Source organism: Pseudorca crassidens, chromosome 1 (genome assembly GCF_039906515.1).
Source record: "Pseudorca crassidens isolate mPseCra1 chromosome 1, mPseCra1.hap1, whole genome shotgun sequence".
NCBI classification, from domain to species: domain Eukaryota; kingdom Metazoa; phylum Chordata; class Mammalia; order Artiodactyla; family Delphinidae; genus Pseudorca; species Pseudorca crassidens.
The window spans coordinates 123,467,540-123,493,922 of NC_090296.1; the positions used below are offsets into that span (position 1 = coordinate 123,467,540).

A 26,383-nucleotide genomic window follows, 5' to 3' on the forward strand; every position below is an offset into this window, starting at 1 on the left:
GGCGGAGACTGCGGCGGCTGCGCGGAGGAGCGAGGTGCTTGCTGGGCTAGGGGTGGGCGACGGCTCCGGGGGCTGCGGTGAACGCTTCGCAGGCCGTGCAGTTCCCACAGGGAAGGCGCCGTCGCCATTGACGCCTCGCTCGGTGAGCGCGTCCCGCTCGCCGAGCAGGGCCTCAGCCGACCGCCGGCACCATGGGCCAGTGCGGCATCACCTCCTCCAAGACCGTGCTGGTGTTTCTCAACCTCATCTTCTGGGTGAGCGTGGCCGGCGGGCGGGAGAGGGAGGGGGGCCGGCGGTGCGGCCCGAAGGAGGCCTCGGCTGAAGCGCCTGTGGGGCCCAGCGGGGACCCAGGCTGGGCCGGGGCTGGCGCTGGGGGAACCAGGGGGCCCTGTGGCGGAGGCGCGAGGGGAGGGGGCCCGGGCCGGCCCCGGGGGCCTCTTCGTTAGGTCCCTCACTGGCCGGGACGAAGGCTCCGGGCGTAGATGGCGGTGAGAGGAAGCCCTCGGGGGCTTCTTGCGGCCTCCGCGCTCGGGCCCGGTGCCCCCGCTGACGAGCTCTGTGCCAGGGGCCGGCGCTGAGAGGCCCCCCGGCCTCCCCCCTCCCCGGAGCAGCCTGCTGGACGGAGAGCTCTCATTGCAGATTCTTTTAGGACACCAGGCTCGAAATAGGATATTCCCCAAAGGGTCGGGCTCTGCTTTCTTTGTCGGGGCCCGGAGCCCTGGCAGCTCTAGTGGCAGCCCCGAGGCGTGCGAGCAAACGGTGCAGTAGTGCGGGGACGCTACCGACTCAGGGGTGAGGGATTTTGCCTTAGAGCTTTTTGTGTATGGAGAACTGGTTGACTGGTTACCAGCCCAGAAAATGGAACGGTTTCAACTTGAGAAGCCAAATAATCCTGTAACCAGAAAATTAGTCTGTTTGGTCCTGGGGATGGGTAGCCTGAGATTATAAACCTTGGTTAAATATGACTCGGATGTCACAAGATCTTGAAAGCGTTGAGTTAGTTCACTTTCAATAAAGGGTGGCTTACACATTTTTTGGACACGCCCTCAAAGAAAGGGGTGTTTATAGCCCCTTCATCTTACTTCAGGTCCTTATCTCGCCAAGGACTTTTGTAATAACCTGTGTTATTCCTGTCAGTCTCTCCACCCTCTAGTTCATCTGGACTTTGCACCCGGATAAATCTTATTAAGCATTTCTTCCCTCACATCACTTTATTTCATTTAAAAAATAAACACCCGCCCACACCCCAGAAGCTTCAGCAGTAGATTAAGGTTCAACCTCCTCTTGGTATTGCAGTTAAAGTCCTCAGTCACCTTTCCTTCCTCACCATTGACCATGTTCTTAAACACTTGCTGTCCTGGACACACTTCCCTGTCCCCAGTCCCCAGGACACTTCTTGAACATTCCCACTTCCCATACTTTTGTATGTCCCCATGCAACTCTTTCCCACAAACATACCCTAAATTAGGAGGAATCCTTTCCTTCTTACAACACATTCCCCCCTCCCCCAACAAAGGAGGAAACTTTTCATATCCTGACTGCGGTAGCATAAAAGGATAATTACATATAATAAGGCACTTACTACACACATGTATTGCCATAGAGTCTTTCAGGATATTTATGGTGTGATGGAAAGAATCCTGTCTAGTAGGGCCGATAGTACTGTTCAGAATCACCCACGTGTCATTGATGTTTCCATGATTTCTTCTTTTCCAATTAGAGCAGTGTTTCTTATACTTTAGTTTGACTTACAAGCCTTTTTAAAAGCTAAAAGAGTTTCCAGGGCTCTCCAGATGAGAAACACTATTAGATAAGAAGATTCTTAGGTATAGACTTAGCTTTGTAGCCTTTACAGTTCCTTGTGATTTTTATGGGCATAACAGTTTGATATTGGAGAAGAGTCTGTGTACTGTCAGGTGAGTTCTAGGCTATTCAAGCTCAGGGACTGGAATTGCTAATGAAACAAAATATTGGAAATGCAGGAGCCATTTTCTTTAAATAATTAAATTTTCATTTAAAATAGCAGTTAATTCAAAGGTTCATTAATCTTTGGAAACTATCTAAGTATAGGTACTGTTGGCACTTAGTGAAGAAGGTTATGATGAACTTCAGTTGTACTTTTCATAGTGGCTTCTTGCCGAGATTGAAGTTAAACTGTGTGGTAAAAACACTCTTTATCTAGGTTAATAGGATAATAAAACATTTGTGAGCTGTGATGAGGAAGTTAAGCAGACATGCAGGGAAAAAAACTGTGGCATGCAGCAGGATTAGTGCAACATAACTAAGGAGGAAACAATATTAGATATGTCTCGTGCCAAAGTATTAGTTTAAGGACCAACTGTTGGAATCTGACGATGTTGGTAATCATAGCTAATATTTGAGTGCTTTTAAAACCCAGGCACTGTGCTAAGCACTTTACATGGAGTATCTTCATAACAGCTCCTTCTGGCAGGGAATATCGTGCTTCTTTTACAGATGAGGACATTAAATTTTACTTAAAGGGGCACACGCAAGGTGGGGCAGAGCCAGCCTTCACACCCAGGTTGTCCTGTGCTCTAGAGCCGGTGGTGGTAGAGCAAAGTGGAATTTCAAAAGATTTGGAAAGGGGAAGGAACTCTTTAGGCTGTGTTAGACTCACTTGCTCTAAAACACTGATTTTAACCTTGTTTAGAACCTGCCCCAGCATTTAAACTACACTATTTAACTTGTCAGTTTAAAAAATTAGGTCATTATGAGGAAGTACATAAAACAGATGTTAACCTGTTCTTCCTGGGAATTTCTAATGCATTCTTCAGTTCTAATAAGTATATTCTTATATAGTGGCCTCTTCCTCCTTTTAATGCCTTAATCTATAAGTGGAAGAATGAGCATTCCCTACACAGAGCATCTCTAAAGTTTATCTAGATTCCCTTGGGCAACTTCAGCAAAGTTGCCCAGGCTCTGTTGCATTGGCTCTTCACTATCCGATGGTAATGACTGATTGTTGATAAGTGTTAAAGTTTAATTGCTTTGTCAACATCTTTAAACTACACCTCTCTATATCATGATATCCTGGTTCCGTTGGCAGCTTGTTCAAAGAGCTGTGATGTGCAAATAGATACGTACTTGAAATACTTAGGATCGGTATTAAATGATCTGACAGCCAAAGCTGTTAATGTTGACTTGGTGTAGATTATTTTGAACAGTGCAGTCTAAGGAAGTTACTATGGAAAGGCTCAGACAAAGGGGAAACAGTGGGTTCTAAAATCCTGAAGGTTGTCTTAGTGGAAATTGAGAGTGCCTCACCAAATTCCAAAATATTAGGGCCTATAGCATGAAAGGTAATTTTGGACTAGCGAAGGGATGTACAACTTGTATCTCTTTGTTTTTTATGGAGTGGCATAGCTTTAAATGTAAGCGTATTAGTTCTAGACCCATGATAATTTTTGGAAGGCAGGAGTGTTTGAGTTACATGACTAAATTTTGAAGGCTCTTGGAACAGTCATTAACCTCTTCTCTAAACTGCACTTTTGCACCAAGGTCAGACAAGGGTCTTAATTCAGTGGGTCATTTAATCTGACCCAGGAGGCCTCATCTAAAACAAGTTTAAATTAGTACTTATAATTTCAGGTTTTTATTCTGGCAAGTTAATTGAGTACTTAATGAAGACCCATGTTATACAAATTACTTTTACTTTTTCTACCCTGTGAGAAAAACCAATTGGCTAGTATTTATTTTGCTCATATGTGTCTTAGGCATTATAGGGACTACAAGAGAAAGCTTTGTCCATGCTTGCAGAATTTATAGTCTGGCACATCTGCTTAGGGTGTTGTTTTTCATCAGTATGAAAGGCCATAGTAACACTAACACAGCTGTGGAGTGGGAAATACCACAAGGTTAAACACCTTTTAAATGCTTTTGGAAACAACTTTGGAATGTGGCACCTTCACTAATCATCATTCACTCATATGAAATACCCTTTACATACAAATCATATTTAAAAGCCTTATATAAGCATTAAAATTTACCTTATCTTAAAAAAGTTTCATATTACCCTTCCCTCTGTGAATACATATAATTAAGGAAAATTGCTTTGTTAAACAAATACAACACAAATGTTTAAATACCTACTTTGTGCTTATATTACTGATAGAATGGTGGAAAAATGAATATCTCTGTTCTTACAGAACTTTTTTTTTGGTGGAGCAAGGCAATTAAAAATAAGCAAGGAGGGCTTCCCTGGTGGCGCAGTGGTTGAGAGTCCGCCTGCCGATGCAGGGGACACGGGTTCGTGCCCCGGTCCAGGAAGATCCCACATGCCGCGGAGTGGCTGGGCCCGTGAGCCATGCCCGTTGAGCCTGCGCATCCGGAACCTGTGCTCTGCAACGGGAGAGGCCACAACAGTGAGAGGCCCATGTACCGCAAAAAAATAAAAATAAAAAAAATAAGCAAGGAAAATATCAGATAGTGATGTGTTATGCGGAGACTTAGAACAGGGTGATGTGATAGAGTGATTGGGTGGCTGCTTTAGGTTGGCAAAGAAGTCTTCTCCAAGGAGGTGAAATTTAATCTGGAATATGAAGGAACAGATTTTGGGGTGATTTGGAGGAGATGGGGGACATTTAAGACAAGGAACAGCCTACAGGCTCTAAGGCAAGAATATACTTGGTGTGTTCAAATTACCAAAAGAAAGCTTAACTATACTTTCATGCTTTTGTTTAAAAGATAAAAATTTATAATGAAATATTTCAAGGAAGACTTCTTCTTCACAAATCTCCATATACATATTTTGTCTTTTCTAGCACATCTTGCACATTTGAGTTGAGAATATGATACTTTTAAACCGGAACCTTTATCAAACATCCTGGAATTTGTTTCTCCACCTCCTGTATTCCTATCATCATGAATGACTGCTCTGACAAAGAATATGTCATTGGAACACACCTCCAGCTAACAGATTTCTTTTTTCATAGTTATTTTTCAATTCACTAGAAGAAAAGCAAGTTATGGTGTATTTTAGGAGACCTGTTTCTTAACTTTGACAGTTAGGAAAATGAGTGTTTCCAGTCTTACTACATTCTCAGTCAGCTGTCCACCATACCAAGAGCCTTGTGGCTCTGAGTAATCATTAACTGGAAGAGCGCATCGCATGGGGAACTTAGTCAGGAAAGCTCTCTTTAGTTGGCAGTTTAATGAAGAGGTTGTTTAGTAGCTCTTTAGGATATTTATCATGCTTTGAAATATTTTAATGAATTTTATTCCATAAGATCCAACTTAGCTTAGGATTTTTGCAGAAATTTTATTTTCTTAAAATTTATACTTGCATCAAACAAGTATATTCTAAGAATCATTCACTTAGTAAATACTTGTTGAATATCTGTGCTTTACATGTTTCTGAGAAATGCAAAAAGTTACAGTTCCTGCTCTCTGACAGCTTATAGGAAGAGGGGTCAGACAGGCAAAACCATTTAATAGTCTATTGAATTTAATTTCTAGCTGCTCCTCCCCCTCCTCCTTCCCCTTATACTCACAGAGAGTCTCAAGTCTTCCTTTAAAAATATCATCTCTTTCCTCCTTCCCCCTCCTTAATAGTTTTGTAGAGTCAGTAGATGAGAACAATTATTTGCATTGATGTATTTGTTCTTGATTTACTAAAAGGGAATCTATAGTAAATGCTGACATACTGTATTTTACATTGTTGCTGCTACTGATTAAACACATAACCCAAGCAAGGACAAACTCTACTATTATAGAGCTTAAGGACCTCAGGCTCCAGTAGTAATAACTGACTCTTTTTACAGTTAGAGTAGGGTGTGAGGACAGAGGGTCTCAAAGAAAAATGCATGTTTAAATTACGTGCTTCTCAGATGACCCCTGGAGCCCTGCAATCTGAAAATATTTAATTTCCATGCTGTTAAAATAATTTGGCTGCGGCAGTTGTGGATCTCCAGTTTCATTGCAACCTGAACATTTGGGGTCTTTCAACTCGTGGATATAAATTGGATTAAATAGAACAACTTTGTTAAGCTAGATGAACAGTGATTATAAAAAACCAAATACAGAAACAGTGAAAATAGGACAAAATTGAGGAACATGACCTTTGGAATGTCATCGGAGTAATATTGGTTTAAAGGATTAAAATACGTTTTCTTTAAGAATAATGGCAATAATGATGGTGATATTGATAATGATGGCAGAAGTGGCTTACTGTCAAAATTTTACCCCTCCAAGTAGGGTTTGTTTGTTTGTTTTTTACTTGTCTCCTTAATAGGTAACATTTATGGGGGGAAAAAAAGGATGTGTACTGAAAGGATCAGAATTGTGTTAGATAGTCAGAAAACATCTAAAGATGAGTCAAAGCCAGGCAGACCCAAGAAAAGTGATAAACAGGGAAGATTGGCAGAAGTGCCTAAAATATTGGGATTGAAGAGATACCTGTTTTATGTTGGTGGTTAAGGACAGATCTAAGAATTTGTTTGTGAAAGAACAACAAAGTCTCAATTTCAGATATAATTTTAAGTATTTACTTTTATGATTATGCAAATAATATATTTGCTTTTTAAAGAAGACACTAAAAAGTATTTTAAACTAACGTTACCATAATTCCACCACTCAGAGACAACCAGTATTAACATTTTGGTGTTTTTTTTCTTTTTTTTTAATGTCTGCATGTAAGTGTATTTTTCCCCTAACACACCACAAACATATTAGTAAATTATGCTTTAACATATTTAAGGGCTATAATGCAAATATACCTCTGGATGCTAGGGTTTTTTCTTTTGTTTTCGCTATTATAATTTTGTTATAATATTATAACATTTTGATGAACATACCTTATACAAATCTTTGTTTTCATCTGACTTATTTTCTTAAGAATAGACTCCTAGAAGTGCAGTTAGTAGGTACAAAAGTATAAATGCTGAGGCTAATAATGTGTTGCCAGATAGCTCTCCAGAAAGATTATTCTATATTATTTTGTACTTCTGTGGGCTCTTCTCTCTGTACCCTTACATATCTTTGAATACTGCTTGCCTTTATTATTGACCAATTTGTTAGGTTGAAAATGATATATTTTAATAGCTTCAGAAATTCTTGGTTAGAGTAGCTTTAATTTCTGAAAGAGGATTTGAAATTTTTTTTTGTTTTTTTGTTTTTTTGCGGTACACGGGCCTCTCACTGTTGTGGCCTCTCCCGCTGCGGAGGACAGGCTCCGGACGCGCAGGCTCAGCGGCCATGGCTCACGGGCCTAGCCGCTCTGCGGCACGTGGGATCTTCCCGGACCGGGGCACGAACCCATGGCCCCTGCATCGGCGGCGGACTTTCAACCACTGCGCCACCAGGGAAGCCCGGAATTGAAATCTTTGGGATAGTTTTTTTTCTTGAGTGATAAGAGAGTAAATGAAATATGTAGGCATTGGACTTGGTAAGAGTAATTATATTTAATGATATGAAGTATTTCGTCAGAGTAAGTCAGAATTGAAACATATAGGTTTGACTAGAGAATATTATGGTAAGTAGAATGCTGAAAGATTTGAGGTGATTTTAAGACACTACTAATGGCACAAGGAGGGATGGAGTTTGGAAAAGCTTTCAGAAATGCACTGCATAGAATTACTAATGGGTTCTTTGTAGGAGAGAAGCGAGGTACATGAAAAACTAATATGACCGTACAGGAGACTCTGAATTAAATGTTAAAAGATAGGTACATAAGATGGATTTCTGCTGCTGTTTTTCCCCTCTTTACTTTTTGAAATCTGCATTCTTATGAAGTCTAGAATACATGGTGGTTTTTGCCAGGTCTTTCTACTCTTTCTTCCAACATTCCAGTCGCTTCTGCTTTACCAATTGATTATTGGAGGCAAAAATCACACTGAAGGAGTAGTTCTTGCAGGCAACAAGAATTTGTGAGACACTGTGCTTTTTAGCTGAATGACTTCAGATGGTCCCCTCATCTTTACACTGTCCTGATTCTTTCCCTTCTACAAATGAATCCATGACTACTGTATACCACTGCAAGAAAATCACTCCTGTTCTTCTTTGCTTTATCTTCACCCATATGCTCTGTGGGATGTGGGATGCACCTTCACATTTCTAAATTTCCATATAGATGCACTTTTCACAGCAGAGGTGTTTTACCTCCTGGCTTGTAACAAGGCTGTTTTGTTTTTAATGTTCCCTGATTCCAGTGGCAAGTATCACTGTGGTTGATGTGCTCCCTTTCATTTCATATTCCTTCTTCCTTAGAAAAGTAAAGAATTTAGGAGTTTTTGGATTTTAGCATGTCATCGTCTTTCACAGAGGATTTCAAAAGTACAAAAACAAAACAATTAGTTTGTAAAACCAAAACACTGGTTTCTAAACTGTAGAAAAATCAATCTTACATAACATTGAAATTTCTAATTTTAAAGGGGCTTCACATTTGTATGTATTGAATATGTAGTGGAAGGGTAAAAGGATAAAGTGAAGTGTCATACTTCTGGAACTCATACTTCTAAAGTTTTCTGACAGGTAGCTTTATTTCTGGAGGAACAGCTTGGGGTTGTGCAAAAGCACTGGCTTTCCTAAAGTTTTAAAATTTTGTGACTTAATTTAGAACATGAGTTTATTAAAAGGTAAAGAAGAATGGTTTTCAAAAAATTCTTTTTTCTATAGTTTCAGCTCTCAGCCTTTCCGTTAAATTTCCCTTCACTTATTTGTAAAAAGGATGAGTATTTTTAGTATACTGTCCTGGCACAAATGCTCCTTATAGGCTCAGATTTTCTCAGCGATGACTAATGCAGTTCAGCTGCTTCCAAGTTCTACATTTCATTCCCTCTTCTGCTGCACCTCCTCTTCCCCCCCTGCAGCTGGTTTGTTGGCAAAGCCCAGATCCTTTGATACATCTCAATCCCAGCATTACCCTTCAGAAGGATTTAACCCTGCTTACCTTTTAGGCTTTCTAATAGCCACAACTCCTATATCAAAAATCTGCATGACTACAAAGTCCCTAGTTAGGAATTACTTATAACCTTTTTCCGTTTACCATATAAGCTCTACCTATGTTTTTCATACTGATGGTTGGATGTCATTAAAGCAGTTGTTTATTGCTGTTTTTATGTCTTCAGCTGTTTTAGGGACACCTTCTCTATATTTTCAGAGTAACTGATGTCACTTCATAAATTGTTTACTATACAACTTACATTAAGCACTATATATACATGTTGTTAAAAGAAGAAATTTTTGAAGTTACCTTCAATTTAGGAGACAGTCTCTGTCAGTAATTTGATTTATATAGTTTCATATCAGCAATCAGTGCAGTTTCTGCTTTGGTGTGTGCAACTGCTAAGTTGCTTCCCACTGTATGTTGTCAAAACAGAAGCGTTATGTTTTCAACTCTGCTGTGTGATTTGGATGTTGACTAGTTTGCAGCCTGGGAAAAGAAACTGCCTTCAAGTCTATTAGAAAAGAACAGGCGGCTTTACAAATGGCATTTCCTCCTAGCCTTCCATTGCATTCGTTATCTGTATGGGTGGAGGATGGCTGCACTGGAAGCATTTCACTTGGCCCACACCCAGGCAGCACCAAGTGTGAGCCTTATAGGGATCTCTTTAGGTTGAAAACTCATCATTTCATGTTTAAAATGCAGATGGTTCTTCACTTTCCCATGCTTCAGATTAATTGTTGAGTACATATATCTTCCAGTTTTATCCTGTTTTTATTCAATTTTGTGTGTGTGTGTGTGTGTGTGTGTGTGTGTGTGTGGTATGCGGGCCTCTCACTGTCGTGGCCTCTCCCGTTGCAGAGCACAGGCTCCGGATGCGCAGGCTCAGCGGCCATGGCTAATGGGCCTAGCCGCTCCGCGGCATGTGGGATCTTCCCGGACTGGGGCACGAACCCATGTCCCTCACATCGGCAGGCGGACTCTTAACCACTGCGCCACCAGGGAAGCCCTATTCAAATTTATGTGGTCTTAAATTTCATTTACTAGCAGCTCAAAGATGGAATTCATTTTAATTTAAGCCATTTAAGAAATGAAGATTGCCTATTAGAGTAAGAAAAGCTAAGAGTCCAAAGGATAGAGAGATGACTAGTGAAGACAAACTGGACAGTATTTGATGGCTTCATATTTAGTATTCTTCTAATTCTGTTTGGGGACTAAAAGTATTTACTGTAACAAAATGTGTGTGTGTATACACGTGTGTGTTTGTGTGTGTATGTAGTCAAGAAAAAGTAATGTTTGGTAAGAGTGTTAAGTATTCCATGTACTTCGGTAGTTAATGCACCCAGACTATTAAGCTGTTTCTCCTCTCTCCCCTCTCCTGTGCCTTCCATCATCCCATAATAATATGTCACGAAAGTAAGTATGTCAGTGAACTGAGGGCCTTTGAACAGGTACAGTTGCTGTAGGTGAAGCATTTATAAACTAATGTATTCCAGACGTCATGGCCATCAGGAATTCAGTAAAGCTGGATTAAGTTGCCAAATCTTGTTTGAATGGTGGACTAAAAACTATAAGCATTAGACTGAAGAGAAACAAAGCAAATTCAAACCAAAGCTTTATGATTGAGATAGGAGGGCAATTTCAAGGGACTGGATGAAATGAAGTGTACTCAATGAATTTTGACGAATACCTTCTATGTGCCAGGCACCGTTCTAGGTGCTGGATGGTGGTACAGGGCTGAAAGACTGACAGGCAAAGTTTGTGCCCTAATGGCATGCTGAGACATATATAGTTATAATTGCAACAGTTGTAATAAATGCTCTGTTAGAGCTGTGTAGGGGGTGGTATGTGACCAAGTGCACCTAATCCAACCTGAAATGGTCGAGAATGGCTTCCAAAAGGAAGAGGTGATATTTAAACTGCATTTTAATGGGTGACAGGGAGTTCCCAGGCAGATGAAGAGAGGGCATTCCAAAGAGAATAGCAGAGGTAAAGAAGTAAGAGGATATGTGGTACATTTGGAAATAACAGCTTTCTGTTGTTCAGGGTACATGAGAGGTAATGGAGTCTGAGCCTGAAAAGCAGGGAGGAACAGCTTAGTTTATCAGGGGCCTTATTTGCCTCATCTTGATTTTAAACATGCTAATGCCTTGATCTGTTCTATATTTTTAACAAAAATAACTGATCATATAAAGAACATACTATTAAGGGACAGGGAGGGTCAGGAAGTAAGGTTTAGGGTGAACAATGGTAAGGCCCACATTAAGACAGAAGCACTGCAGAGGGTTGAAGAGAAGTTACGGTATTCAGGTAGTGTTGTGAAAGTAAATCTGAAGGAGTTTGGTGATTGATGAGATGTAGAGGTAGGACAAAGAAAGAAAATAGAGTAACTCTCAGGCATTTGACTAGAAAAAAATAACTGTCTGGTGCCATTTGCTCTGAAATACAGAATATGAGGGAAGGTTTAATGGAGTGGGCAGGAAGGCAGAGAGGGTTTGAGGTAAGTTGAGGGCAAGGTGTCTGTGGGGCTTCCAGATGGGGATGTGTAATCCTGAGATGATGGCTTAGGTAGAGAGCTGCAGTGGCTGGTGAAGCCATGGCTAATATAGCCCAAGGAGAGCCTACAAAATGAAAACTATTTAAATAGGGCTGAAGGTAGAACTCTGGGGATCACTAACATTTGTCTGGTAAAGAAGAGTCCATGAAGAGAATGAGAGAGCAAGCAGTGAGAGAAATAGGAAGAAAGCCAGCAGTGGGGCCTCTTGAAAGCCAGAGGAGAGTTTTAAAAGAATATGGTTTTTTGGACTTCCCTGGTGGCGCAGTGGTTAAGAATCCATCTGCCAATGCAGGGGACACGGGTTCGAGCCCTGGTCTGGGAAGATCCCACGTGCCGTGGAGCAGCTAAGCCCATGTGCCACAACTACTGAGCCTGCGCTCTAGAGCCTGCAAGCCACAACCACTGAGCCCGCGAGCCGCAACTACTGAAGCCCGCGCACCTAGAGCCCGTGCTCCGCGACAAGAGAAGCCGCCGCAATGAGAAGCCTGTGCACCGCAATGAAGAGGAGCCCCTGCTTGCTGCAACTAGAGAAAGCCCGCGTGCAGCAACAAAGACCCAACGCAGCCAAAAATAAATAAAATAAAATAAATAAAAATTTTAAAAAAGCTTTAAAAAAAAGATTATGGTTTTTTAAGTTGCCTCCATTACTCTAGTCTTGTCTTCTCTTTTTAAAAGTTCATTATTATTTTTTAAAAAAATCAACTTACTTTCTCAACTTTCCATAAATGGGGTCTTTTTCTTCCAGATCTGAATGATTCTGTTGGCCTGGTATATGAAAATATACTGATGACGCCCAAGCTTACAGGGTCCCACAGACTCAAGAAATAAACTGAGGGCTTCCCCCGTGGCACAGTGGTTGAGAGTCTGCCTGCCGATGCGGGGGTCACGGGTTCGAGCCCTGGTCCCGGGGGATCCCACATGCCGCGGAGCAGCTAAGCCTGAGCGCCACAGCTGCTGAGCCTGCGCTCTGGAGCCCGCGCCACAACTACTGAGCCCGCGTGCCTGGGACTGGTGCTCCGCAACAAGAGAAGCCACCGCGATGAGACCGTGCACCGCAACGAAGAGTGGCCCCCTCGCTGCAGCTAGAGGAAAGCCCGTGCACAGCAACGAAGACCCAACGCAGCCAAAAATAAATAAATAAACTTATTAAAAAAAAAAAAGAAATAAACTGAGTTTCCAGGTTGAGAGGAGTTAACGATATTTCCAGTATCATTGTGGAGGCTCTTTTCTAGTTTGAAGATTAATGATTTATGTGTTAAAATTTTGAAGAATGGTGAAATAATTCTTTTTACTTGAATATCTCAAAGTGCTCTGTAAATGATAATTCATTAAACCAGATGTTTTAACACTTAACCTCACACTGTATTTGCTCATTCACATAAAAGCAAGCAGCATTGGGCTGTCAGTATTGTGCTGGTACACAATGATAGCAAAATTGACAATGATAAAAGGAAAATGTATGTAAAACTCTGTAACTGGAGCATTGTGTCTGGAGCAGCAGCTGTTCCATGACTTTCTGCATTGTTTGCCTTTAGGTGCTCTAAAACCTTGTTACTCAAAGTGTAGTTCAAGAATCAGCAGCATCAGCATCACCTGGGAGTTTGTTGGAAATGCAGAATCTCAGGCCCCACCCCCAGACCTACTGAATCAGTCTGCAGTTTAATAAGATCTTCAGATGATTCCTATTCATGTAGTTTGAGAAACACGATTCTAAAGAATAAATAGACCTAAAGGGTTTGTACAGTTCTTTAGTAACGTAGCCCTCTAGCTATGAAAATGGTAAATTTCATAGTCTCAACTAGGACAGCAAATGTTTTAGATATGGGTATCATGGTTATTAGTTGCTATTGTATTTTCTTTCCCCAAGTCATTAGATGGAGATTATAAATGCAGATTCTGGAGTCAGATCGCCTGGGTTCAAATCCTGCCTTTGCCACTTGTACCCGATTTCCCCATTTGCTGGGGGCAGTCCCCACCTCCACACTGACCCTCATTGGACATGTAATTGAGCTACAGAAGCGCTTTGGGATGTGTGTGTGTTTTCATTCTTGTCATCAGTCTTACTTACTGGATTCATGGTTTCTTGGTCCTAGATGAACCAGCAGTTATTGAAAAGTAGATGGAGCTTGGAAAACTTTACAACTTTAGTAACGAAATGCTCTTACTAGTGAATAATTTTCAGCTTCACAGAAAAAACGTCTACAAAGATTTAAAAGTGGTGGAAAATCTCATTGAGTTATAACATGCTAAGAAATAGTGGGGATTTTTACCAGCAGGGGTTGGAGAATTTTACCAGCGCTCTGACCTTGTTTTCTACAGGGAGCAGCTGGCATTTTATGCTATGTGGGAGCCTATGTCTTCATCACTTATGACGACTATGACCACTTCTTTGAAGATGTGTACACTCTCATCCCTGCTGTGGTGATCATAGCTGTAGGAGCCCTGCTCTTCATTATTGGGCTAATTGGCTGCTGTGCCACAATCCGGGAAAGCCGCTGTGGACTTGCCACGGTAAGTTAGCTCTTCACTGATCGCATGTGTCGTCATAGTATGTGGGAATATTCATTTGTGTTACTTGCTTGAATTGAGCATGAAACTCCATTTTCTATTTGACTCTCTTTATAATTGGAACAGAATTAGCACTTGTCTTAAACTTCCAGCAGTTATCTCAGATAATTGCTTTTTATCAAGAGAGTATTTAGAGTTATTTTTTCATTTGTATTTAATTTTTGACAATATTTCCTTACATTTTCCTTACAGTTTGTCATCATCCTACTCTTGGTTTTTGTCACAGAAGTTGTTGTAGTGGTTTTGGGATATGTTTACAGAGCAAAGGTATGTTGTCTACTGGAATGTATGTTTTAAAAGGTGGCTTAAGGCTTAAGTGTTTCAAGTGAAATAGAACAAACTCATTTTGAGAGTAAACATTTTCTTTTGCCTGACTTCACTTTAGCCACTGCTTTGAAAATGTAAGGATAATTAGAAATTATATGTCAGGACTTCTAGTCTCATTTAATATAGCAAAGTGTTAATTCTACTACTGTCCTAGTTTGTAGGTAGTTTTCTTTAAATGACCATAGGATGATCTGCAAATGAATAGTTGGTCAGCTGAGAACTTTGTTCAAATTTCCTCAGCCTATAGATTCCCCATATAGATTCCCAGATTTCTGTTTAGAAGAACTAAACTGAGGATTTCATTTTCCATTGCCTCTTTTAAAAAAAAATGCGTTGGTTCTGGACATAGAAAAAGGTGATTGGGAGTTGTAATCCTGCAATTTGTTCCTGAGGAAAAAGGGGTCCTACCAACTCAAACACTAAGGCAACTGTTGCCAGCCACTCCCTTCTTGCCCCTCTTTCCTCTTTTCTGGTCATTCTTCTTTTCTTTCCCCTTTCCTTTCTATTTTTCCTGCTTTTGCTTTCCATCTACGGTACCATTTAAGGCTAAACAGGCTGCTTTAAATTAATTTGGGGATAACTATAGAGCTATTATAAAGGCATAGTAGGGTTATTCTCATAGTAGGGTTATTCTCTTATGATTTTGAGTCAAAGGCATGATATGCCAATTTAATATTCAACCATTGCTACATAAGGTACCAGAGAGCTATGCCAAAAAAAGAGTGCAGTGGATTATGCCCCTACCTATGATCTGGTTATCAATTTTATAGTCTTACTACATCACTGATAAAATTACCAAATAGGTCTAATCATCTTAGAAGGGTAAGGAGAATCTGGTACAAGCAAACTTTATTAAATGACACTTTAGTTGCCACTTGGCAATACATTATGGAGAGTTTATTTCCTGTCTTCTCATTCACATACATTGAACTGCAGCTCTTCATAAGGTGCCACTTTTAAGGACTGATTTTTTTTTTAACCTGCTGATTACTTTTACATATTTGCCCAAGTCTAATTAAACGTTAAATAAGTAAAATGGAAATAATGTTGGTATTTGTCCCAAAAGTATCTTGTGGGGGCTTTTTAAGTTGTTTAATTTTTACCTCCTTTAGGAAAGGAAAATGAGTAGGTCTTCTGAGAACCCACTGAAAACTTATTTGAAAAAGAAGGTGGTCTGTTTATAAGTTAGGACACCTATCTCAAGGCTCAACTGCTTTCTCCCTCTTGAACAAATTGGTAGCCTGCCATCTTGCACACAGTCTTCTCTGTGATTGCTTTTAATCTGTGTGATATAATATGTCTGAAGTTTTACCTGAATCTACATGGAGGCAGGAAGGGAGAAAACTTTTTTCTTACAAGAAATTCACAGAAATATCTTGCCACTTTGCACACATGCCATTAGGGCATTTTAGCTGGAGCCTTGACTAATGTTACTTTTATCAGTATTTTTGAGGGACTGAATTCTTTGTTTTAATTCAGGTGGAAAATGAGGTTGATCGCAGCATTCAGAAAGTATATAAGACCTACAATGGAACCAACCCTGATGCTGCTAGCCGGGCTATTGATTATGTACAGAGACAGGTGAGTTCTGAGGCTAATTTGTTTTTGAGGACCAATCACTGTTGAGCAAACATTAAACTTAACTCTGTTACTATGTAAATTAGCAGTATACATTTACAGCTGTGGTTAGCTTCGTGATGAGTCCAATAACCTTTTTTTTTTCAAATGCAGCTACACATGAGTTGTTAAACTAAATGATCAATGCTATTTTTTTAAAATATAAATTTGTTTATTTTTTGCCTGCCTTGGGTCTTTGTTGCTGTGCATGGGCTTTCTCTAGTTGCAGCAAGCAGGGGCTACTCTTCCTTGAGGAGTACGGCTTCTCATTGAGGTGGCTTCTCTTATTGCGGAGCATGGGCTCTAGGCACTCGGGCTTCAGTAGTCGTGGCACGTGGGCTCAGTAGTTGTGGCTCACAGGCTCAGTAGTTGTGGCTCACAGGCTTTAGAGTGCAGGCTCAGTAGTTGTGGTGCACAGGCTTAGTTGCTCCACGGCATGTGGGATCTTCCTGGACCAGGGCTCGAACCCATGTCCCCTGCATTGGCAAGCGGATTCTTAACCACTGCGCCACCAGCGAAGTCCAAGTCCGATAATCTTACCCTCACCCTTGGAAAGTTTTTTTTCCCACCATTACCTAGTCACAGCCAGATAAGAAGCATCTGATTTTCCCTTAAAAATAATTAGCTAAAGAGGTGATAATGGAAGAGAGGTACGTGTCACAGGAAAGTTCAGCATCAGATGGACTTCAGAGGAGGTGAGAAGTCTTCATATACCTTGAGAAAGCAAGACCAGAAAGGCTAACAGACAAAACCATTAAAAAAAAATTATTGTAGACAATTTGAAACATACCTGAAGGTAGAGAGAATCGTACAGTAGATCTTTGTATCCATAAACCCACCTCAAAATTGTCAGCTTTTTGTCAATCTTGTTTCATCTATTACTCCCACATATCGTTTGCTAGATTAACTTAAAGTAAGTCCCAGACATTTCAGACAAAATATTTTAAATACTTTGTCATTGGAAATAATATTTAACTCAGGATTAGATGTTTAACAGGCAAAGTGTAAAGATTTTTCTTAGCTGTAAACTACCCCTTGTGGGCAATATGATTTCTCAAATGGAGGTTCTAGAGCCACTAATTAATTACATGTGGCTATTTAAATTAAAATTAAAAATTCAGTTCCTTAGTCACACTAGCCACATTTTAATTGCTCAATAGCCCCATGTGGCTGGGTGCTACCATACTGAGCATACAGACACAGAACATTTCTATCATTGCAGAAAGTTCTGTTGGACATCACTGGTCTAAAAGTAGCTTAAAGCTCTTCAGTGCATGGAACTCTAAAGTTCGGCACAGGGGTATGTGTTCTGTGACAAGTAATATCTCTGTTCTCTTCTCTGTTAGCTGCATTGTTGTGGAATTCACAACTATTCAGACTGGGAAAATACAGACTGGTTCAAAGAAACCAAAAACCAGAGTGTCCCTCTTAGCTGTTGCAGAGAGACCGCCAGCAGCTGTAATGGCAGTCTGGCCCACCCTTCTGACCTCTATGCTGAGGTAAGTTCAGTTTCTTGGCCAACACTTGAATCTAGCCTGGTAGCTTTTTTTCTTGGTGAATTATCTCTACCTGGAACTTCTTTTCTACCTTCTTTTACTTGTCTTTAATGCCATTTAATTTTAATATAAATTATTTTCAAATGCATTATCTTTTTTCCCTCTTTTAGTTTCTGTCATTTCCATTTCTGCCAGTGAGTAGTAATATGTGACCTTGCAGCTTTCACTTTTTAAAAAGACTAATGAGGATGACTTTGGGTGTTTCAGGGGTGTGAAGCTCTAGTTGTGAAGAAGCTACAAGAAATCATGATGCATGTTATCTGGGCAGCACTGGCATTTGCAGCTATTCAGGTAAGCACAGCTAGCCAAGGAGTTTTCAGAGTGTACTGATTCTCTGATGGCAACCCTGAATGGTTTTAATCACTAAGTACAGTTAATCTTTGTGTATATAGATAACTTGGAATTGATTGAGGTACCAGACACTAGTTTCCAGCATCTTCCATTTCCTGTTTCTAGACATAGACCCAGAATGGTCCCAGAAACCAGAGATCTGGATGGGGGAACCATGTGTGAGGGAACTCCTTATCTTATTTTCTTGACTTGATTAGTGAGTGACCTGTTCAAAATACAAACTGTTGTCATAATGTATTCTTGGGAGGTACTTCAGTAGAACTTCACAGAATTAAAAAAAAATCAAACTGCTGTATTTCAGCTTGGAGGTGGAAAGTTCTATTTTAATCTTTTTAAAATTTCTCCTTCCATTTCTTGCTTTTCTGTCGTCAAGGGTTTTATATGTTCATATACATAAATCAAGACTAGTGGCACTACACTAGTCTCTTACAGTAACGGGAGCAATTTTATCACTTTACAGGAAAGACCTTTAATTAAAAACTGAGATTCTAACCTCCCTTGTATTTGTGGACTTAGTTTTTTTAGAAGGACTGTCATCAAGAAGTCTGTTATACCACTTGGCATATTTGGAAATGTACCATGTCTTTCTGGTAGCTGAGGGGACTTGTCCCAGCTCCTACCAGTGAAAACAGTCTTTTTCCCCCTTAATAAGAGCTTGTACAAAGTAGCTGGTAATTGTTTTAATTACCTGTCACTTTATCAAAAAAAAAACCCACACACATCCTTTATCCCTCATACCCACATAAAAAACAAGTAAGAAAGATGGCTATTTTTCTGCCCAGTATAATCTACATTCCTAGTTTCTTGGGTATATACATTATATCTTAGGGATTCTGTTAGAGGATATTACAACTATTTGAAAATCTTTGGCATCAGATCTAGTTCTCAGAGTGTTCTTTAGTGTTCTTTTAGTATGTTCTTGAAACATGCTTCAGGTCTAGAGAGTCTACTTGAAGAAAGTTTTGATATCATTTAATTGTTAGAAAAACCAACATAATTGCTAGTTTATATGTAAGTTGCTTGGCTTGTCTGCTCTCTGTCTATTTGAACAGAAACTAGTGTATTGAACAGGAAGTGCCTTATAAAATGGCAAAAGGGTGAATGTTTACTTTGCTGATAATTCAAAGAGCTCTGAAATGATTCATTGAAAAGCCGAGCTCTATTTGCTCTGGGCTCTGCCCTTCTAAGCATTTTCTTTTTGGCTCAGCATAGCAGTAGTCTGTTGATCAGCAGGGGTGTACTTCATATTTTCTTTGTGTAAACACATTCATTTAGCTAAAAATAATGAAACGTAAGGGAGGTCTCTTTTCCCAAGTGAAATCCTGATCTGTGCATTTTTAATGATTTTATGTGTGGTAATAAAGCTGCATGTATTAGCATGCAGCAAAAAAACTTTAGAACTGTATGGTGCTTTTGATCATGAAATGTGCAACATGTATATAGAAGACTGATGAAATCAACACTTTAGATATGTCCCTCATCTAGTTAAGCTTATTAACCAGTCAGATATTTCTTCATTAAATATTTTTTAATGGGGGCTAATAAATATTCTAACTAGTCTCTTAAGGATGCCTTCTCATATGCATTTTATACTTAAATCACCCTGACTTAAATAATGGCTGATGAAGCTTTGATGTTTTCAGTTCAGCAAAACTAAGTCAGGGATTCAGAGCTTTTACAGCCTCAAAACCTAGTAGTTTTGAAAATTTAAAAACTGGTTTTAAAGGGAAAAACATCCATTTGAAATAAAAGAATTTTCTACTTTTTTTTTTTTAAGAGTACCTATAAATGTTTAAACTTTTGATATTCAAAATCTGATGTAGATTGGTGCCATGTGTGTGGAAAACCTGAATGAAGGCAGAAACAACTCAAAGAGCAGGGAGCTTTTATGCTTTTATACTTATCCTGATAGAGACAGAGCTAGAAGGATGCTTGGAGATTCTGCAGTCCCTGGTTTTAAAGGCCATGAAAATGAGGGAGAGCAAGGATAGCATGACTTACGACCATCACTAAAGCTTGAACCCCGTCTCCATGTGTACTCTGCCTCCAATTACAAATTGAAGAATTAAGATTCTCAGAAGATTAAATTCCTAAATTCTGTTAATGAAATCTGACAGCAAATTGACACTTAAACTGGTTAGAATACACAATGTAATAGCATTGAAAAATGATTAGCACTTTTCTTCAGGTTCTAAAGTGGGGAAGCTCTAAGAGCTATCACAGAAAATTCAATTTTAAATAATGGGAAAGATTGATTGATTTTTGGTAGTGTTGTGAGTATCAAAAATATTTAAGCGTTGTCTCCTTTGATTTTGAGTGTGATTTGTGGTACTAACTATTAAGCTACATTTCATTGATGTTCTAAGGCATAAAGGTGAATTTAAGAAGAAATTTTCCCATAAACTTAATTTACCAGTAAAAGCCTCTTGTTTGAGTGTTGGTCATCTGTGGGCCAGTCTAGCCCACCACCTCTTTTTGTGTGAGCCCCACACATTTTATGTATTGTCCATGACTGCTTTTGTGTTATGGTGACAGAGTTGAATAGTTGCAACAGAGACCAATTTTGTCTCTCGGTTCACAAAGCCTAAGATATTTACTGTATTGCCCTTTATGAAACATCTGCCCACCCTTGTTCTAGTCTTGTTAAGTGGTCTAGGTTTGGGTAGGACCAAAATTACCAAGAAAGAAAAACCTGAAAACTATAAGAGAATGAGATTTTAAAAATTTTGCTACACCCTTTATACTGTTAGTTTCTTAATGAGCAAGGTATTTCACTTCTTTGAGAGTAGCCAGCCTCTTAAATGAACAAATGATCAGCTATAAATTTTATATTTCAACAGTCTGGTGATAATAATAAAATCTAGGTTTTGATTTGGCAAGCTCTTAAGTTTCAGCTGTGTGTAAGGCTCACTGCAAAGGCAGTATGGGGAAAACGGGAATTGTCAGTCTTTGGAGTCTCACAACGTTGGCATGTCCTTAAGATGGAATGATGGAAAGCAAAATTTCACAGAGAACTGGTTCCCAAGGCCTTGTTGCTTTTTTCTGGTCTGTATGCCAAGTGTGAAGGAGGTTGAGACTGTTATTTCCTTCCTGCCTCTTCTGACTTCTATTTTAATTCATTAAAATGAGTTAAAATACATAAATGAATAGCACTTCAGATTGGGCCCCCAGATAGTTAAAATTGAGTGGCTTGATTCTGACAGTCATTTTAAAAAAGTATTTCAAGTAATTCTTCCTTAAAAACTTAAAACCAAAGCTTGGGGAGCTAATTCTTGAGTGGCTAAGATTTTTTTTTTAATTTTGGGGAAATTAATCTTAATTGTTAACTTCTTGAAAATTTCTTAATTGAAAAACCCATTTGATAAAATTTTCTTTAAAGATACAAATTTAGTAAGAGGTAAGCCTCCCTCTCAAGTCTTGACCCCAGCTCTCGAGTCCCCCCTTGCAGAGGCAACCACTGTTCCCAGTTTCCTGTATATCCTTCCAGAAGTAGTTTGTGGTTAGACAAGCACATAAATATTTTTTATGCAAATAGAAGCTTATAGGATGCAATTTTCTACCTTTCTTTCTTAAGATAATTGTATGCAACCTCCAGTTTTGAGAAACAATGCAGACAGAATCCTGTATGCTTTGCTCAGTTTCCTTTAGTGGTTAACATTTTGCAAAACTATTACATATCACAACCAGGATATTGGCCTTGATACAATCCACTGATTTTTTTTAGATTTCTCATTTCTATATGTGTATTCAATTCTGTACAACTTTATGACCTGTTTGGTTCTTGTATCCATCACCATAGTCAAAATACAGAACAGTTGCAACACTACAAGTGTCTGCTTGATAACTCTTATAATTGCACCCACCTCTGTCCTATGCCCCCTCCCCCATACCCTGGTAACCACTAATCTGTCCTCCATATCTAAAATTTTATTTTATCATTTCAAAAGTATCATAGAAGGTACAAAAGTTTACATATAATGTATGATATGTAACCTTTTGTACCTTCTTAAAAACAAATTAATATGCAACTGTGGCAATATAGTATTCCATTTTTTGGACATACTTCATAATTTAATCTACATTAATGGGCACTTATGGAAGTGTTGCTATTACAGAAATGCAAGTAGTGAATTTCCTCTGTATATATGGGCAAAGTCTGTAGCAAAATATTTGTAGTCATGAAATTGAGGGGTCAGAGAATATGGATGACTTTTTGATAGGTATTTCTAAATTTTTCTCAGAAAAGAGTGTTTTCAGTGTGCAGTTCTAATTACCTTGTATAAAATACCTACTTCCCCATAATGCCACCTACCTAGTGTATCATAGAGCATTTTAGTCCTTGGCAGTTTTTTTAATCACCACTTGCCTATGTATTTACTAATCATTTTTTGCAGTTGCTGGGTGTTATATTTGGACTAAGTGTAGATTAGTTCTCATGATGTGACTACTACAGGGGAAAGTTTCATTGCAAGAAATCACACTGGAGCTAAAATATTTGTGTGATATTTTAAAATCTGTTTTTGGAAAATTTCAATAATTGATGAGATTTTAGTATAGCAAAGCTTTGGAAATGGACCTGTAATACTTAGTGATGAGGTTTGCACTATAAGAAGTTATTGTGTAGTGCTTAATGTTTTTTTTAAATTGTAGTATTTAATGTTCTTAGACTCATTTCCAAGCATGAGTAGGGTTTTATCAAATTTATTTAATTGTTTTTAAATCAGTGCAAGTTGATTTAAGTGAAATTAAAGTCAGGAAAAAAAGGATACTTATTTCAGACCCCATTTTGAGAATGCTGACTCCTTCGGTAGAAGTTAGCCAACTGAAAGGAATGTGAGGAAGTGGGGATGGGAAGAGATCTTTTCCCCAAGCTAATCAGTAACTTCAGAGCTTAGCATTTTTATTGCTCAATTTAACATTGCCTGGGAACATAATTGTGTTTGATCTTATAGCTGTTCGAAGAATGTTTTGCTGTACAGTGAATGGAAATGTATTTCTTTAGGAATTAGATACTAAACATGTCTAGAATTGGCTTAAGATATTTAGTAAACTTTCAACAATATCCACTTTTAAAATGTCTTTAAGGTGCTTTGCGCTAGTAAGCACTCAGCAAATATTGATATAATAAAACTGTTGAATTCAAGCAGCAAGTATATATCCTGAATGGGTAGAACAGAGGCTAATAAGGGCAGAAATTGGAGAGTGTGACTTTATCATGGAGAAATCAGTTTGAGGACATCCTTTTTCTCTGTACATGTGTCTCGTTAGTAATCTTCCACTTCAGACTTTGAGAGTCTTGTTTATGGATCAGGTACACTTTGTTGAAATTAGATTGACCCCATATGTACAGAGGGCCTTGCCTTTTAAAAATCAAATAACTGAGACCTTTCACTGTCTATGAAAAGTTAGAGCAGCAAATTAATTTATTTAGCTCTTTAGTACCTGTTTATATTTTGTAAGAAGCCAGGTCAAAAATTCTAGAATCGTTTCTTTTTTTTTTTGTTTTTTTGTTTTTGCGGTACGTGGGTCTCTCACTGTTGTGGCCTCTCCCGTTGCGGAGCACAGGCTCCGGACGCGCAGGCTCAGCGGCCGTGGCTCACGGGCCTAGCCGCTCCGCGGCATGTGGGATCTTCCAGGACCGGGGCACGAACCCGCGTCCCCTGCATCAACAGGCGGACTCTCAACCACTGTGCCATCAGGGAAACCCTAGAATCGTTTCTTTTTAATCCAGCTTAATCCTCTCGCTTATCCAAAATAACATGGCACTACTATTCCAGTTTGCTACCACAGAAGGATTAGGCCTTATTAAAATAAAGTGATGAAGGAAAAGTGACCTTTAAAAAGTAATATGTATATAATACCACAGAGCCAAACCTAGATTTCAAAAATAGTAAATAATTGTGGAACAAAAACCTTTGAACTATACTTTTTAGTATCAGGATTGGTTTTCCCCCATAGGGCTTTTGGGCTACTCATGTATTGGGCTTTTCACTTTGTGGCTTGTTATAAAGTTTATCTCCCTCAAATCCAGATGCTTAAAAACACCACCATTAGGGCTTCCCTGGTGGCGCAGTGGTTGAGAGTCCGCCTGCCGATGCAGGGGACACGGGTTCGTGCCCCGGTCCGGGAAGATCCCACATGCCGCAGAGCGCCTGGGCCCATGAGCCATGGCCACTGAGCCTGCGCATCCGGAGCCTGTGCTCCGCAACGGGAGAGGCCACAACAGTGAGAGGCCCGTGTACCGCAAAAAAACAACAACAACAAAAAAAAACCCACCACCATTAAATTTGCTCACCATACATAGTCTTGATCATTCCGCTCCCTAGACCTTTGCTGTTCAGTATTGTAGCCACTAGCCACATATGTCTAAATTTAAATTAATTTTAATAAAATAAACATTGCAACTCCTTAGTTGCGCTAGTTACATTTCAAGTGCTCAGTAGCCACACGTGGCTAGTGGCTGCCATATTTGACAGCTCAGTATAGACTGTTTGCATCACTGCAGAAAGTTCTTTCATGCAGCACTGCTCTAGATTGAGATGGGAATGGCACTAGGAGAGACTTGATTCTCTGCTGGCTTCACAAATTGTTCTTAGATGTGAAGCAGGGAAACTAAAACTTGGTACTTAGATCCTAAAAAGATAATGTATTCATTTGAAATTGCTTCCGTTACTGTTAGTGCTTTTTTGATGATTTGAGATCTTTGAACTTAGAAACAGTTCCATTGCCAACAAAGAAACACGCACTTGCTGTAAGAGGGTTTTCAGCCTTTTTTTTTTTTCCATTGTTGTTTTCTTCCCACAGCTGCTGGGCATGCTGTGTGCCTGCATCGTATTGTGCAGAAGGAGTAGAGATCCTGCTTATGAGCTGCTCATCACCGGTGGAACCTATGCATAGTAGAAAACTCAAACCTGAGCTTTTTTAGTCTTGTTCTGATTTGGAAGGTGAATTGAGCAGGTCCACTGCTATTGGCCTCCTGAGTTCATTTAGTTAAAGCACACGTACACAGGTGTCGGACAGAGCAGTTTGGCTCTTCACGTGTCTACCTTCTTACCTACCCACCTGTGAATTTCTTTTCCCCTGCTCTAGCTGACTCTCCATGTCCGTAAGTGTTTAAGTACGGTGGTAAATGTTCTAATCTCAGAACCATTTGCGAGTTGCGTAGTGTGGTAGAATTAAAGGCGGACATGAGCCTGCTTCTGTTACCTCCAAGCAGTAATGGGACTGCTGCTGAAGTATCACCGGGTCCTTTCAGTCTTCACAATGGAGAGCTCTTGGCCAAAGGTTTTTGGGGGGAGGGGGAGACAGTCAGCTGTCTGGTTAAAGTTAATACCAGATGGTGCCCCTCATCAGTGTCCTTTTAAAAAATATATACTATAGTTCAGTAAGATAGCAACTGTACAAAATGGCTAAAATAGATTTTAGAAGCATACAGCGTGTATCTTGGTTCATCTTCAAAATCAGACTGATCTTTGAAACTAGCGGTTTTTAATCAAAGCTGGCTTTATAGGAGTGTAATGTATGCACTACTGTTTTAAAACAATTAGTGTGAGTGTGTGCGTGTGTTTTTTTGTATGATTGAGCCCATTCATTGTAAGTCTAAACTCGTTAGAAATAATGTACCCATGTAGACTAGCAAAATAGTATGTAGATGTGATCTCAGTTGTAAATAGAAAAATCTAATTCAATAAACTCTGTATCACCCCCTTAACATGTAGGTTTTAATTATTTGGAGATACTTCAATTCCAGAGCAGCAGTATGTTTTAAATGTTGGTGCTATCTGCAGTTCATTATGCTTTGCATGTGTTTTAATTATATCTGTTGCTAAATTCTAAAGGCCTTGATATTCAAAAAACTACAGATGCTTTTCAGTCCAGTATATCCCACAAATATGGAGCACCTACTGTGTGCATGGCATTGGGGATACAGTGATGGTGCTGTCCTCTTCAAGGAATGTGGAATGCTAGTATCAGAGACACATGCAGAAGCAGATAATTTCCATACAGTGCAGTGATTTGTAGTGGTAAAAGAATGGGAGCCCAAAGGAGGTGCCTGGAGAGGTCAGAGGCAACTTCCTGGAGGAGAGGCCCAAGCCCAGAGACTGAATAGGCTTTGTGGGAGAGGGTATACAGGAATGTGAAATGGGATGGAAAGTGCAGGGAGCTACAAGTAACTCATTGTGCCTGGGGCTTAAAATAAAACGAAAAGAAGTTAAATTGTCAAAGCCCAGGTCCTCTAGGGTCTTATATGACATCCTGTGGAAGTCAGATTTTACTTGAAGGTAGAAGCAGCCAGGTGTGAACGTGGTAGTGGTGTAGGCGGACCTGTCATAGGCGTCCCTGTAGCTGTGGGGATGGGCTAAAGGGGCCATGCGAGGCCTCAGTGAGGTGGATGTAGTAGTTGAGGAGAGAGCTCGAGGGCTCTTTGGAGTGGCGCCCTGTTGGTGGAGATGGTGTGGGGCGTGGACTCAGGAGGAATTAGGAGTCACGGAGAATGGCAGAATTTGA

At 39.8% G+C, this 26,383-nt stretch overlaps 1 protein-coding gene across 1 annotated transcript; it reads left to right on the forward strand.

Moving 5' to 3' along the window:
• On the forward strand, positions 1–25,586 carry TSPAN3 (tetraspanin 3). The gene is made up of 7 exons (XM_067754764.1): positions 1–254; positions 13,776–13,967; positions 14,217–14,291; positions 15,831–15,932; positions 17,315–17,467; positions 17,732–17,815; positions 24,680–25,586. The coding sequence occupies exons 1-7, from the start codon at positions 192–194 to the stop codon at positions 24,770–24,772; spliced, it is 762 nt and encodes a 253-aa protein (XP_067610865.1). The 5' UTR covers positions 1–191; the 3' UTR covers positions 24,773–25,586.
• Positions 25,587–26,383: the final 797 nt, after the last annotated feature.

Excerpts from the sequence above, each read along its gene's own strand:
- TSPAN3 (XM_067754764.1), top strand. The coding sequence starts at position 192 with ATGGGCCAGTGCGGCATCACCTCCTCCAAGACCGTGCTGGTGTTTCTC. Across the intron at positions 255-13,775 it reads TTCTCAACCTCATCTTCTGG|GGAGCAGCTGGCATTTTATG; the intron begins GTGAGCGTGGCC and ends TGTTTTCTACAG. Across the intron at positions 17,816-24,679 it reads TGGCATTTGCAGCTATTCAG|CTGCTGGGCATGCTGTGTGC; the intron begins GTAAGCACAGCT and ends TTCTTCCCACAG.